The sequence below is a fragment of the Castor canadensis genome, chromosome 11 (genome assembly GCF_047511655.1).
Source record: "Castor canadensis chromosome 11, mCasCan1.hap1v2, whole genome shotgun sequence".
NCBI classification, from domain to species: domain Eukaryota; kingdom Metazoa; phylum Chordata; class Mammalia; order Rodentia; family Castoridae; genus Castor; species Castor canadensis.
This window is the reverse complement of record NC_133396.1, coordinates 33432402-33441725: the sequence shown is the minus strand read 5'-3', so window position 1 is coordinate 33441725 and position 9324 is coordinate 33432402. Positions and strand designations below refer to the sequence as shown.

Below are 9324 nucleotides of genomic sequence, written 5' to 3'. Positions count from 1 at the left end.
GAGCCCAAGCTAACCTTTAACTCATGAGCCTCCTGCTTCTGCCTCCTAAGTGCTGAGATTACAGGTGTGTACAATACCCAGTCCCAAGCAAGACATAGTTCAAGTGGTAGAGCATCTGCTTCTGGCAAGTCTAAGGCCCTGAGTTCAATCCCCAGGGTACTGCCAAAAAAATAAAAAAATTAAAAAATACCTGGTCTGTCTGTTGTCTTAATTCCTTGGGACTCCATGGTCCAGGAGGTTGTCTTCTCCCCAAGATTCATCAAACCAACTTATCTGAAGGAATCCTATCTAACTACCTCCAATACTCAATAGTTCATTGCCCAGTTTATTTCCTTGATAACACATTCTTGTTCTACTCCACTCAAGGTAACCTCTACCCTCCACCCACTGTGTGGTACCAATGCCACCAGGCCAGCCTTTAACCCTCCAAAGAAACCCGAACAGCTCAGAGGTGCATCAATCGACCTTTAATGTCCAAAAGAGGCATGGATGCAGAGCACAGGAGATGTGGCAGGGTCTCAGTCCCTGCTCCAGAAATGAGGGAGAGATTAACACAAACCAGACACTTCCAACTGGCCACACAAAGTCTGGGAGGGCAAGGAAAACCACAGATTTGGACATTCATTAAAAAAAAAAAAAAAAAAAAAATCCTAAAATCGAACACTCAATCTTGTACCCACAGAAGGGTATGAATAGGGAACTCAGTCACCACCCTAGTTCCCACCCTCCCCTGCTAGCATTAAAAAGAAAGCTCAGCACACACTACAGGCTTGGGGAGGGGGCATTCTCCTTCCTCCCCAACATCCCCAAAAATAAGACTGGGGGAAAAAAAAGAATGAGCTGGATCTCCCACCCTACCCCAATGTCAACCCTACAGATGAGAGTTTTAAATGTGATTCATGAGAATCAGCAGCTCAATCAGCAATGACAACCCCACCCGACCCTAATCCTAGGTCATCAACAGCAAGATTTCCCCTGCATCCTCCCTGGAATCTCCTACTCATAGCCCCACTCCATCTCTTGATATCTGGGGCTTCATCACTGCAAGACTGTCCTCCTTTAAAGTTCCACTGAAGCCCCTCTCTGCCCTTTATTACTTCCATCCCCACCTTCCACTAGAGGCTGCAACCATCCAGTCACTCTCCCCCCTTCACTGGGACCCAGCTCCAGGACAGATGGCAGCATGGTCTTCTTGTCCAAGGAGGTCCTCAGCGTTCTCAGGGAGCAGACAGCCAACCATACAGGGCAAGCAGAGTTTCTAAGCCAGATGACTGAGGGGGAGTGATGCCTGTCTTCACCCCCACAACAGACATGACAAAGTCCCACTTAGAACTAACTGTGCCCCCTACCTACCCACACATCCTAGAGATTCCACCTGTCCTGCCCCCTCCCGTCTACCCCAAACCCACATACACACACACACAGACACACACACAGACACTGACATAAAGGAGAATCAAGGGAGACATTGATTTGGTTTGATTGCTAAGACCTAACTAAGGAACTACAGTCACCAGAAATTCCCCTGCCAGCCAACTAATAGGGGCTGCTCTAAGAGAACTCCAGAGGAATGAGAAAACTGAGGCCTAAGCAGGGAGCAGACAGAAGAGAAGAAAGATATAAAAGAAAACAAGTCAAGCTAAATCTATCCCCAACAACCTCCTAGCATAATCTCTGGCAAGAAGAATCAAAGAAGGTAATCCACAAAGACACAGCCCTTACTTAGATATCCTGACAAAGACGGCAAGACAAGTCTGCTCCCCACTCCCACACATCACAAAAACATCGCAGGGCCCCTTGAAGAATCCACCCCCACCCTATCCCTTGCCCCAAGCTGTAAATCACAGTTCAGTGGAATATTCTCCCTGGTACTAGATCAATCCCCCTACCCTCCTTCCTATCCCTCTCTCCTTGCCAATTCTAACACTGTCCCCTCATGGCCTTCCTGGCCCTCCTAAAGCAGCATCCACCACCAGGAAGAGGCAGCTGCAGTTTTAGTTCTACCTCCAGAGACCTATTTCTTTACCTCAGCCCTCCTAGTCTTTCAGGCTTTGTTGAGGGCCTTATATTATGTATAGGGAGAGAAAGAGAAAAAGGAGGGGGTGGGAGAGATTTTCCTAGTGCAATACAACCAAACAAAATTTTTTTAAGTCTTGAAAAATAAACATAAAGCAGCCTTCTTCCCCAGGCAACTAAACAGAAAGAAGTTTGGTTTTGTTTACTGCGACATACACATGAAATCGAGTATACAGTCCATGCAGTAGCACAGCCATTGGAGAGGACATCCTGATGCTGGCCCCAGTGCAAAACAGTCCCAGCAACGCCGCCTGCTTGCCATCGCTGCCGCCGCCACTGACACCTTCACCATGGCCACCTAGCCTGACTTGAAGAGGAGGATTGCAACTTGACCCAAGTAAAAATAGATGAAGTGCTTTGTCTCGTGTGTGACGTAGCTGCCAAAATTTCGGCCGACGATACAATGCCAGGTAGGGTTATATTTCTTGTCAAATTCCTTAAAAAAGAAAAAGGGGAAAAGAAAGGTGATTAGGATAGCTGGAATACATGCAGTTGTTACACCACCCATCCCCCAGCCCCAGGCCTCAGCTACTGAACCACAGGAGCTCAGGTTCTGAAGTTGGCTAGAACATTCCTCCCCTTATCAATAATAGAACACCACAAAGGCTCCATTATTTCTCCCTGCCAAGTCTCTAGCACTCTATACCCTGATCATTTCTCCTCTCTCTAGTTACCACCCCCTCACACCAACACTAGCCCATCCTGTGATTCTTGAGCAAAGTAATGAGAACCAGTGGAATGAAAAACAACTCCAGTGTCATACAGCATGGTTAAGGGCTATCTGAAAAAATACCCTTCATAAAAAAAGGCTGGTGGAGTGGCTCAAGGTGTAGGCCCTGAGTTCAAACCTGAGTAGAACAAAAAAAAAACAAAAAAAAGGGCAATCCAATGTGCCAAGCATCATGTGGGTTATATGCACCATAACAAGCACAAGCACCTCCCATGCCTCACTTCTACCAGAGGCACAAAAATATCCAGGAAATCCCTTTAAGCTAATTAAATAAGTAGCTCCCTACCACGCTGCAGCTCAACTTGCAGGCAACCTTAGTTCTAGATGCATCCTGCCATGACTGTGAAAGAGCAACAGCCCTCCACAATGGATCCATCAATGCTGCCAATGTTGGGGCTCTCGGTCCCACAGGGTACTATATTAGAACTTGCGTGGACTCCTCAGTGTCCATACCACACAATTCCAAGAGGAATTAAAGAAAAGAGGAAACTTCAATCCTGGATCTAGACTCTATGGGAGTGCCAAAGTTAATTCCCTGGGTCTCATTTTCCCCATAAACAAGAAAGTTGGACCAGATTTTTCTGGCTCTGAGAGTCTATGTTTCTACATTCTCTCCCTGTTCATGACGGCAAGACCATGACTCAACAAGAAGCTGCTATCCCCACTGGTCTGTAACCTCTGGCTCCATATACACAAAAGTTTCTCAGGACTCCAGTTTCCTCTTCTCATCCCACCCACATAGGTAGGAAAACAAGAGTTCTGTAAAACTCCAGAAGACCCTCCAAACACCCTACTGACAAGAATGAGACTACTACTCCTCACATGCACCCTTCTTGGAATGACAGAGCCAAAATGCTCAAAGTCTGAGACTATGCCTCTAGTGAACAGGGGTCCTGGTTAGGAATCAGGGGGCCTAGATACCTTCTTAGTACTTCTGGCTCAGCTCTTCTTCAGTGTTAGCCATTTCCATTTACCCATTCACCTAAGAATTTTTCAGAAACCAAATTTATCGCCCCAATGTTTACCATCCAATTTTAAAAAATTATACAGTCAGCCCTCTGTATCCATGGTTCTACATCCATGGAGTCAACCAACCATGGATTAAAAATATTCAGAAAAAAAATTACATCTGTATTGAACATGTATTCTTCCCTGTCACTCCCTAAACAACACAGTATGACAACTATTTAAATATCATTTACAATGTATTAAGTATTATAAGTAAAACAGATGGTTAAAAGTATGTATAGGTTATATCCAAACACTAGACCATTTTATGAGGTACCTGAGCATCTGTGGATTTTGGTTTTCAAGGGGGTTCCTGAATCCAGATCCCTGTAGAAATCATGGGACTATATATTCAAACCCATCCTTTTCTTAAGAATATAGGGAAAAGAGAACGATGAAGTACCTAAGTCCTTTTCAGGAAACTCCCTACATCATGAGATTATAAGGATATCCCACTTTAAATGGTATAGCTCCCTGAAAATTGTACATGACTTTATCCTTGATCTTAATTTTAAATGGCTCTGAAGTGGGCCAGTAATATTTAATTCTGAAGCTCCTCTACACAGTCATTTTTCCCCAATGTTTTGCAATCACATAATTATCTGTAGAAGTTACACATACCTCCAGCACAGCTCCTATTAAGAACTCCTAAGGTAAATGCTTTGGCAAATCAAACTCACTCCCTAATTTGTTTGCTTTGTAAATTCCCAGGGTTTGTATGCATGAGATATACTTGCTTTCTTACATCCCCTACGCTAGCCCTCCCTGGAGTGCACTCAGTTGCCAATCTTTATTCTTTGCCACAAGTCACAGCTCTCCCAGGATACCTTCTTGATATAGGCAGCAATGTCCTTCTCTATGTTGTATTTCTCCATGGCCTGTGTGGCACAGTCAACGGCATCCTGTTGCATGTCCTCAGACATGTCTGCGTTCTTGATCACTGCCTTCCGGTCAGACATCGTGACACTGCAGTAGGAGGAGAAAGGTGAAACTGATAATGCTACGCTCTAGGCAATAAACATGAGCTGCTGGGTGTAGGGGTCTCAATGGGAGAGGGGACTATAGAAGGTGGGAGTACATGAAACACAGATATGAGATATTAGGAAAGAAAGCTCCCAAGCTTTTAACAGAAACATAGTCCCCATTCTTTGGAAATGCATGTTAGGTAGAAGAAAAGACATAATCATCAGTCATCAGTAGCTGTCTTTTTCTGATATTCTGAACAACACTAATAGCCAAAATGATATCACAACATATCATCTAACTGTGTCTTTGGACAAGTTACTTAACCTTTGTTTTTATGTCATCATCTGTGAAATGAGGATTACAGGCATGTCCTGAGGATAAAAATGGTAGCATAACACCTAAACAGAATAAGCCCTTGGTTTAATGACCACATTACTAGTATCACAAAAGTAGCCCTCACATCTGGTCCTGACTCTGAACCCTTATGTCTTGGACAAGTCATTTGGCCTTTCTGTATCAATTACCTCCATTTTGGCAATGAGGTCAACTCTCTTATTGGGGGTTGTTAAAAGAATTATGGTTACATGAGAGCATCTACAAACAAGAAGAATCTACACACGGGCCAGATTGGGCCACCACCTGTTTTTGTATGAACATGCTATAATGGTAAAGTTGAATAGTTACCAGAGACCCACAAAGCCTAAGATATTTATTAGCTGACCCTTCACTGAAAAAAGCTCCAACCTCTGTTCTATACTACCAAAAAGGATTAGCATACATTCTAGGCCACGAAGGCCCAGTGGGGAAGATAATAACCTTCTTTTAGGTACATGCCCCCAAGAGATGGAAAAGCTGTCATTTATGCCATCACATCATATCCTTCCCTACTTTCCTCACAAGGATGTCCAATCTTTAAAGCTTACTACAATTTTTGAAATCTCTACGCTTTGGACACAGCTCCAAAGATTTGTCATTTCTCTAGATTTTTGCTTCCTCATGTAAAATTTATTCATTCATTCAAAAAGTACCTAATAGTATGGAAGTACTAGATAAAGTGAAAGGTATTTTTTTTTGAGGGGGGCTATCTTATTATTCTTATAGGAATGCTGAGACCTCCTTTTTCCTAAATAAAAACATAAGATTGGGAAAAATCTGGAGATAAGAATTTTTTAAAAGGTACCTGAGAAAGGTGAAGAATTATTTAACAGCCCTGCTTTATACCCCTGCTACCTGGGTGGGCCATGGCATTCAGCCTGCAGCAATCAGAGTTTTGAGGTAGACCCTCCTTGGAGAGGAATCCCAAGAAGGCCAGCCAGGAACTGCCTAGTGTCTACAGCATGTGAGAGACCTTGCAGGAACAGAGGCAATGAGCTGCAAAATCCTGCCCTCTGTCTTTGACCAGTCTCATCACAAAGAGCAGTAACAATTCCCCTACTCTGTCACCCAGCCCAATGGACAAAAGATGCTGTCAGTCCATGTCTGACAGTCCATGACATAAGGCTACATAGAAACCTGTCTGCTCAAGGAGAGGTCCTTATTATCAGTCCAGGACACTCTGACCTAAGTCAACTCTAGCCTGTAGGCTAGATGAGCTGAAAGAGAAAGAAGTCAAGGCCATTATTCAGCCTGCACCAAATGCACAGAATGCATGCATGCCAGCTGCCAGCCAGGCAGCCCTGATGGCATCCAAGGCAGCACCATGTCTGGCACTGCCAAACTAAGCAGGGCTGGTTTCACTTCAGCAGACAGTGGCAGAGCAAAGGGTTAATGGATCAGCAACCTCTATCCCCTCTACACTCCAGTAAAAATCAGTGCCTCAACAAGAGTGAGCACTGCCTGGTGCTTGAGGAAAGATCAGGAGAACCCAGTTCAAGGCCTGACTAGCATGTGACCTTGGGCAAACACTTACTTTCATTTTAAAAACCAATGGGTGAAATGAGATAAATGGGGCAACATCAACTAGTTTTGAGCAAAGGTAATACAACAGTATCTGATAAGGCTTTTTGTAAGTGAAGAAATACAGTGTCACCTGGTGGCCTATCCAGGTTATCACTCAGAAGGGGGCACTGTTTACAAATCCATAGGTGGGGGTGGGGCCGGGTTATAGACAACCAAGTCTGAAATTGGCACCATTTTGCCAGCAAGCTCACCTACTCCCCTGCCTCATCCCCAAGTCCAAAGAACAACTTTGTCACAGTAATTAAAAGCCATCTTACCCTCCAGGAGGGAGCCTGCAATTACATAATGCTGGTCTTGTGACTACAATGCCACGATTCTTCACCCTTGGCCCCTCAGGCGTCGGAAAAGTAAGGTGCAGCCCCAACCACCCCTGTCCAAGGTGCCAGTGAGAAAAGCAAAGAGAGATGCCGGCCTGGCCCCTCCCTCCTGCGAAAAAAAAAAAAAAAAAAAGAGCAAGGGACCTCGGCCTCCAGATAGACGGATGGCCAGAGGGCCCCAAGCCAGCTGCCTCAGTCACGAGCCAGGCGCTCCTTTGAAAAGCAACAGGGGCACTCCAGGACAGCTCCCGGTTTTGCGACCAAAAAAAAAAAGACTAAGCCTCCGAATGACATGGACCACCTTCCCCACTGCCAACACACACGAAGGTTATTTCCTCTCTACGGATCTCCAAGGGGGCCGTACCCTTTGCCATCCTGTCCTTCCAAGGGCTGCGGCCCCGAAGGGCAGCACCTGAGGAACGGGAAAGCAGCCCCCTCCCCACCTCCGCCCTCCCAGCCGGGCCAGGTCCGCAGGCCGCGGCCAGTCGGTTGCCCTCCCCCGCCCGGCCTGGAGCTGCGCCGGAGTGACTGGGCGTCCTCGCCGCAGGAAGGACACCCCAGAGGGTGGCGGCGGCAGGAGGAGCCGCGTCACGCCCGAGCCCTCTCCACCCCCTCTCCCCCGGCCCCAGGCACCAGAGCCCTCCACGCTGCGCAGGGAGGCTCCCCGGGGTGCGGGAGCAGTGGCTCCGCAGCCCGAGGCCAGCCCCAGGCCTCCCGCGGCGCCACGAGGGTCGCCAGAGCACAGGGAGGCGCAGCCGGCGCTGCGCAGGCAAGGAGGGGCGCCGGGGGCGCGCGGACCAGCATAGGGCGAGGAGACCACGGCCAAGGCCTGCACGCAAGCCCGCCGCCCGAGGACGTCCGCACCCACCGCTCACCTTCACGGAGGCGAGTCCGCACGGGCCCCTGGGGAGCAGCGATGGGCTGAAGCAGAGCGCGGGCAGGGGCGGTGTCCCCTGGGCTCGTCCTGCAGCAGCCGCTGCCGCCGCGGTGTCCGGCTCCCGCAGCCCGGGCCGAGCGCTCGCGCCGCCGTCCGCTCTCCGAGCTCCCCCGGCCGCCCGCGCTCCGCCTCACGCCGCCGGCCCGCCCGCCTGCTCTGCGCTGGCGCCTCGCCGCTCCGCTCCGCTCCGCCGCTGAGCGCGGACGACGCGCGGCCCCCGCTGAAATAGCGCCCCGCCCCCGCCCCCCCGCCGCGCGCGCCGCCGTCCGCGCTCTTCATTGGCTGCGCCCGTTCGGCCCCGCACTGCGGGCTTCTCCCCGCGCCGCTCTCGCCCCACATCTTGTTTCCTCCCACAATGCCTCGGGGCGGAGGGAGGAGGAGGGGAGGAGGTGCTGGAGAGGGTGTGGGGAGGGAGCTGTGGCCTTAAGAGGAGAAAAAAAGAATGCAGACCCCCTTCTCCCAGGACTGGAGAGGCCAGGCTTGAAAAGAATTTAAAAGAGGCAAGGCCCAGGAGAGAAGAGGGGCGTGGGACCCCAATCCCAAGGAAAAAAAGGGAAGAAAGGAATGGAGATTTTAGACCCAGGGAGCTGATGAAGAAGGGGTCCAAATCCCAACCTTAAGGAATGGCAGGAGAGGAGATGAAGTCACCAGCCTCAGAAGAAAAGACAGGCTACCCCACTGTCCCCGGCCCCTCTCAAATCTGTGGGAAGTAGAGAAACAGGCAATCCTGAGCTTCCCTCTCCTCACATTCTAGGAAGCTCCCTTCCCCCTCCAGCTCAGCCTTTTGTTCCTGAATCTGAAGGCCTCAAGACTTAACTCCCAGCTGGGGCCCTAGTCAGTGTTTATCTTCAAGAGTTATAGAGGCAGACCCTAAGCAAAATTGTAAGTGGGTTGCTTTGTCTTTGGAAAACAGGCCTCTGCTGTCTTGTAGGTTGAAGACATTGGAGTCCTTTTGGGATAGAGGTGAGAGTAAAGCTATGTCCTGTCAGCTTTTCCCACCTGTCCGGTTAGACAACACTAGAGGGAAGTGAACAGAACCCCTAAAATGTGTGAACCAAAGCTGTGAGGAGCCTTAAAAATCACTCCATCCATATCTCAGTTTATAGACAGTACAAAGCTTCAGAGAAAGAGTCCTCAGGTTAGAATAGATTCGGCTAGTGGGCTGAAAGGTGGTGTATCCAGGCAACTCTGTCTGAATGTATGTGCACATCAGGAATGCCTGTCCTATACATTACCCCATCCATCCCCAGAAAAGACTTCCAAGAAGTGCCTGCTTTTAAAGTTGTAGACTGTGTCATTCATGAAGTGTCTACCTATAAAGAGACTTCACT

At 48.5% G+C, this 9324-nt stretch overlaps 1 protein-coding gene across 2 annotated transcripts; it reads right to left on the bottom strand.

Annotated features, from left to right (window-relative positions):
* Positions 1-445: 445 nt before the first annotated feature.
* On the bottom strand, positions 446-8115 carry Dynll2 (dynein light chain LC8-type 2). Of its 2 annotated transcripts, none has more exons than XM_020180562.2 (3): positions 7932-8115; positions 4642-4780; positions 446-2512 (listed from the first exon to the last, which is right to left on the bottom strand). In XM_020180562.2, the coding sequence occupies exons 2-3, from the start codon at positions 4771-4773 to the stop codon at positions 2375-2377; spliced, it is 270 nt and encodes an 89-aa protein (XP_020036151.1). In that variant the 5' UTR covers positions 4774-4780; positions 7932-8115; the 3' UTR covers positions 446-2374. The 2 variants fall into 2 exon arrangements, with proteins under 2 accessions (XP_020036151.1, XP_073902266.1); XM_074046165.1 differs by lacking the exon at positions 7932-8115 and adding an exon at positions 6997-7126.
* Between the last annotated feature and the right edge of the window lie 1209 nt (positions 8116-9324).

Excerpts from the sequence above, each read along its gene's own strand:
- Dynll2 (XM_020180562.2), bottom strand. The coding sequence starts at position 4,773 with ATGTCTGACCGGAAGGCAGTGATCAAGAACGCAGACATGTCTGAGGAC. Across the intron at positions 2,513-4,641 it reads TTGCTGCCTATATCAAGAAG|GAATTTGACAAGAAATATAA; the intron begins GTATCCTGGGAG and ends TTCTTTTTTAAG.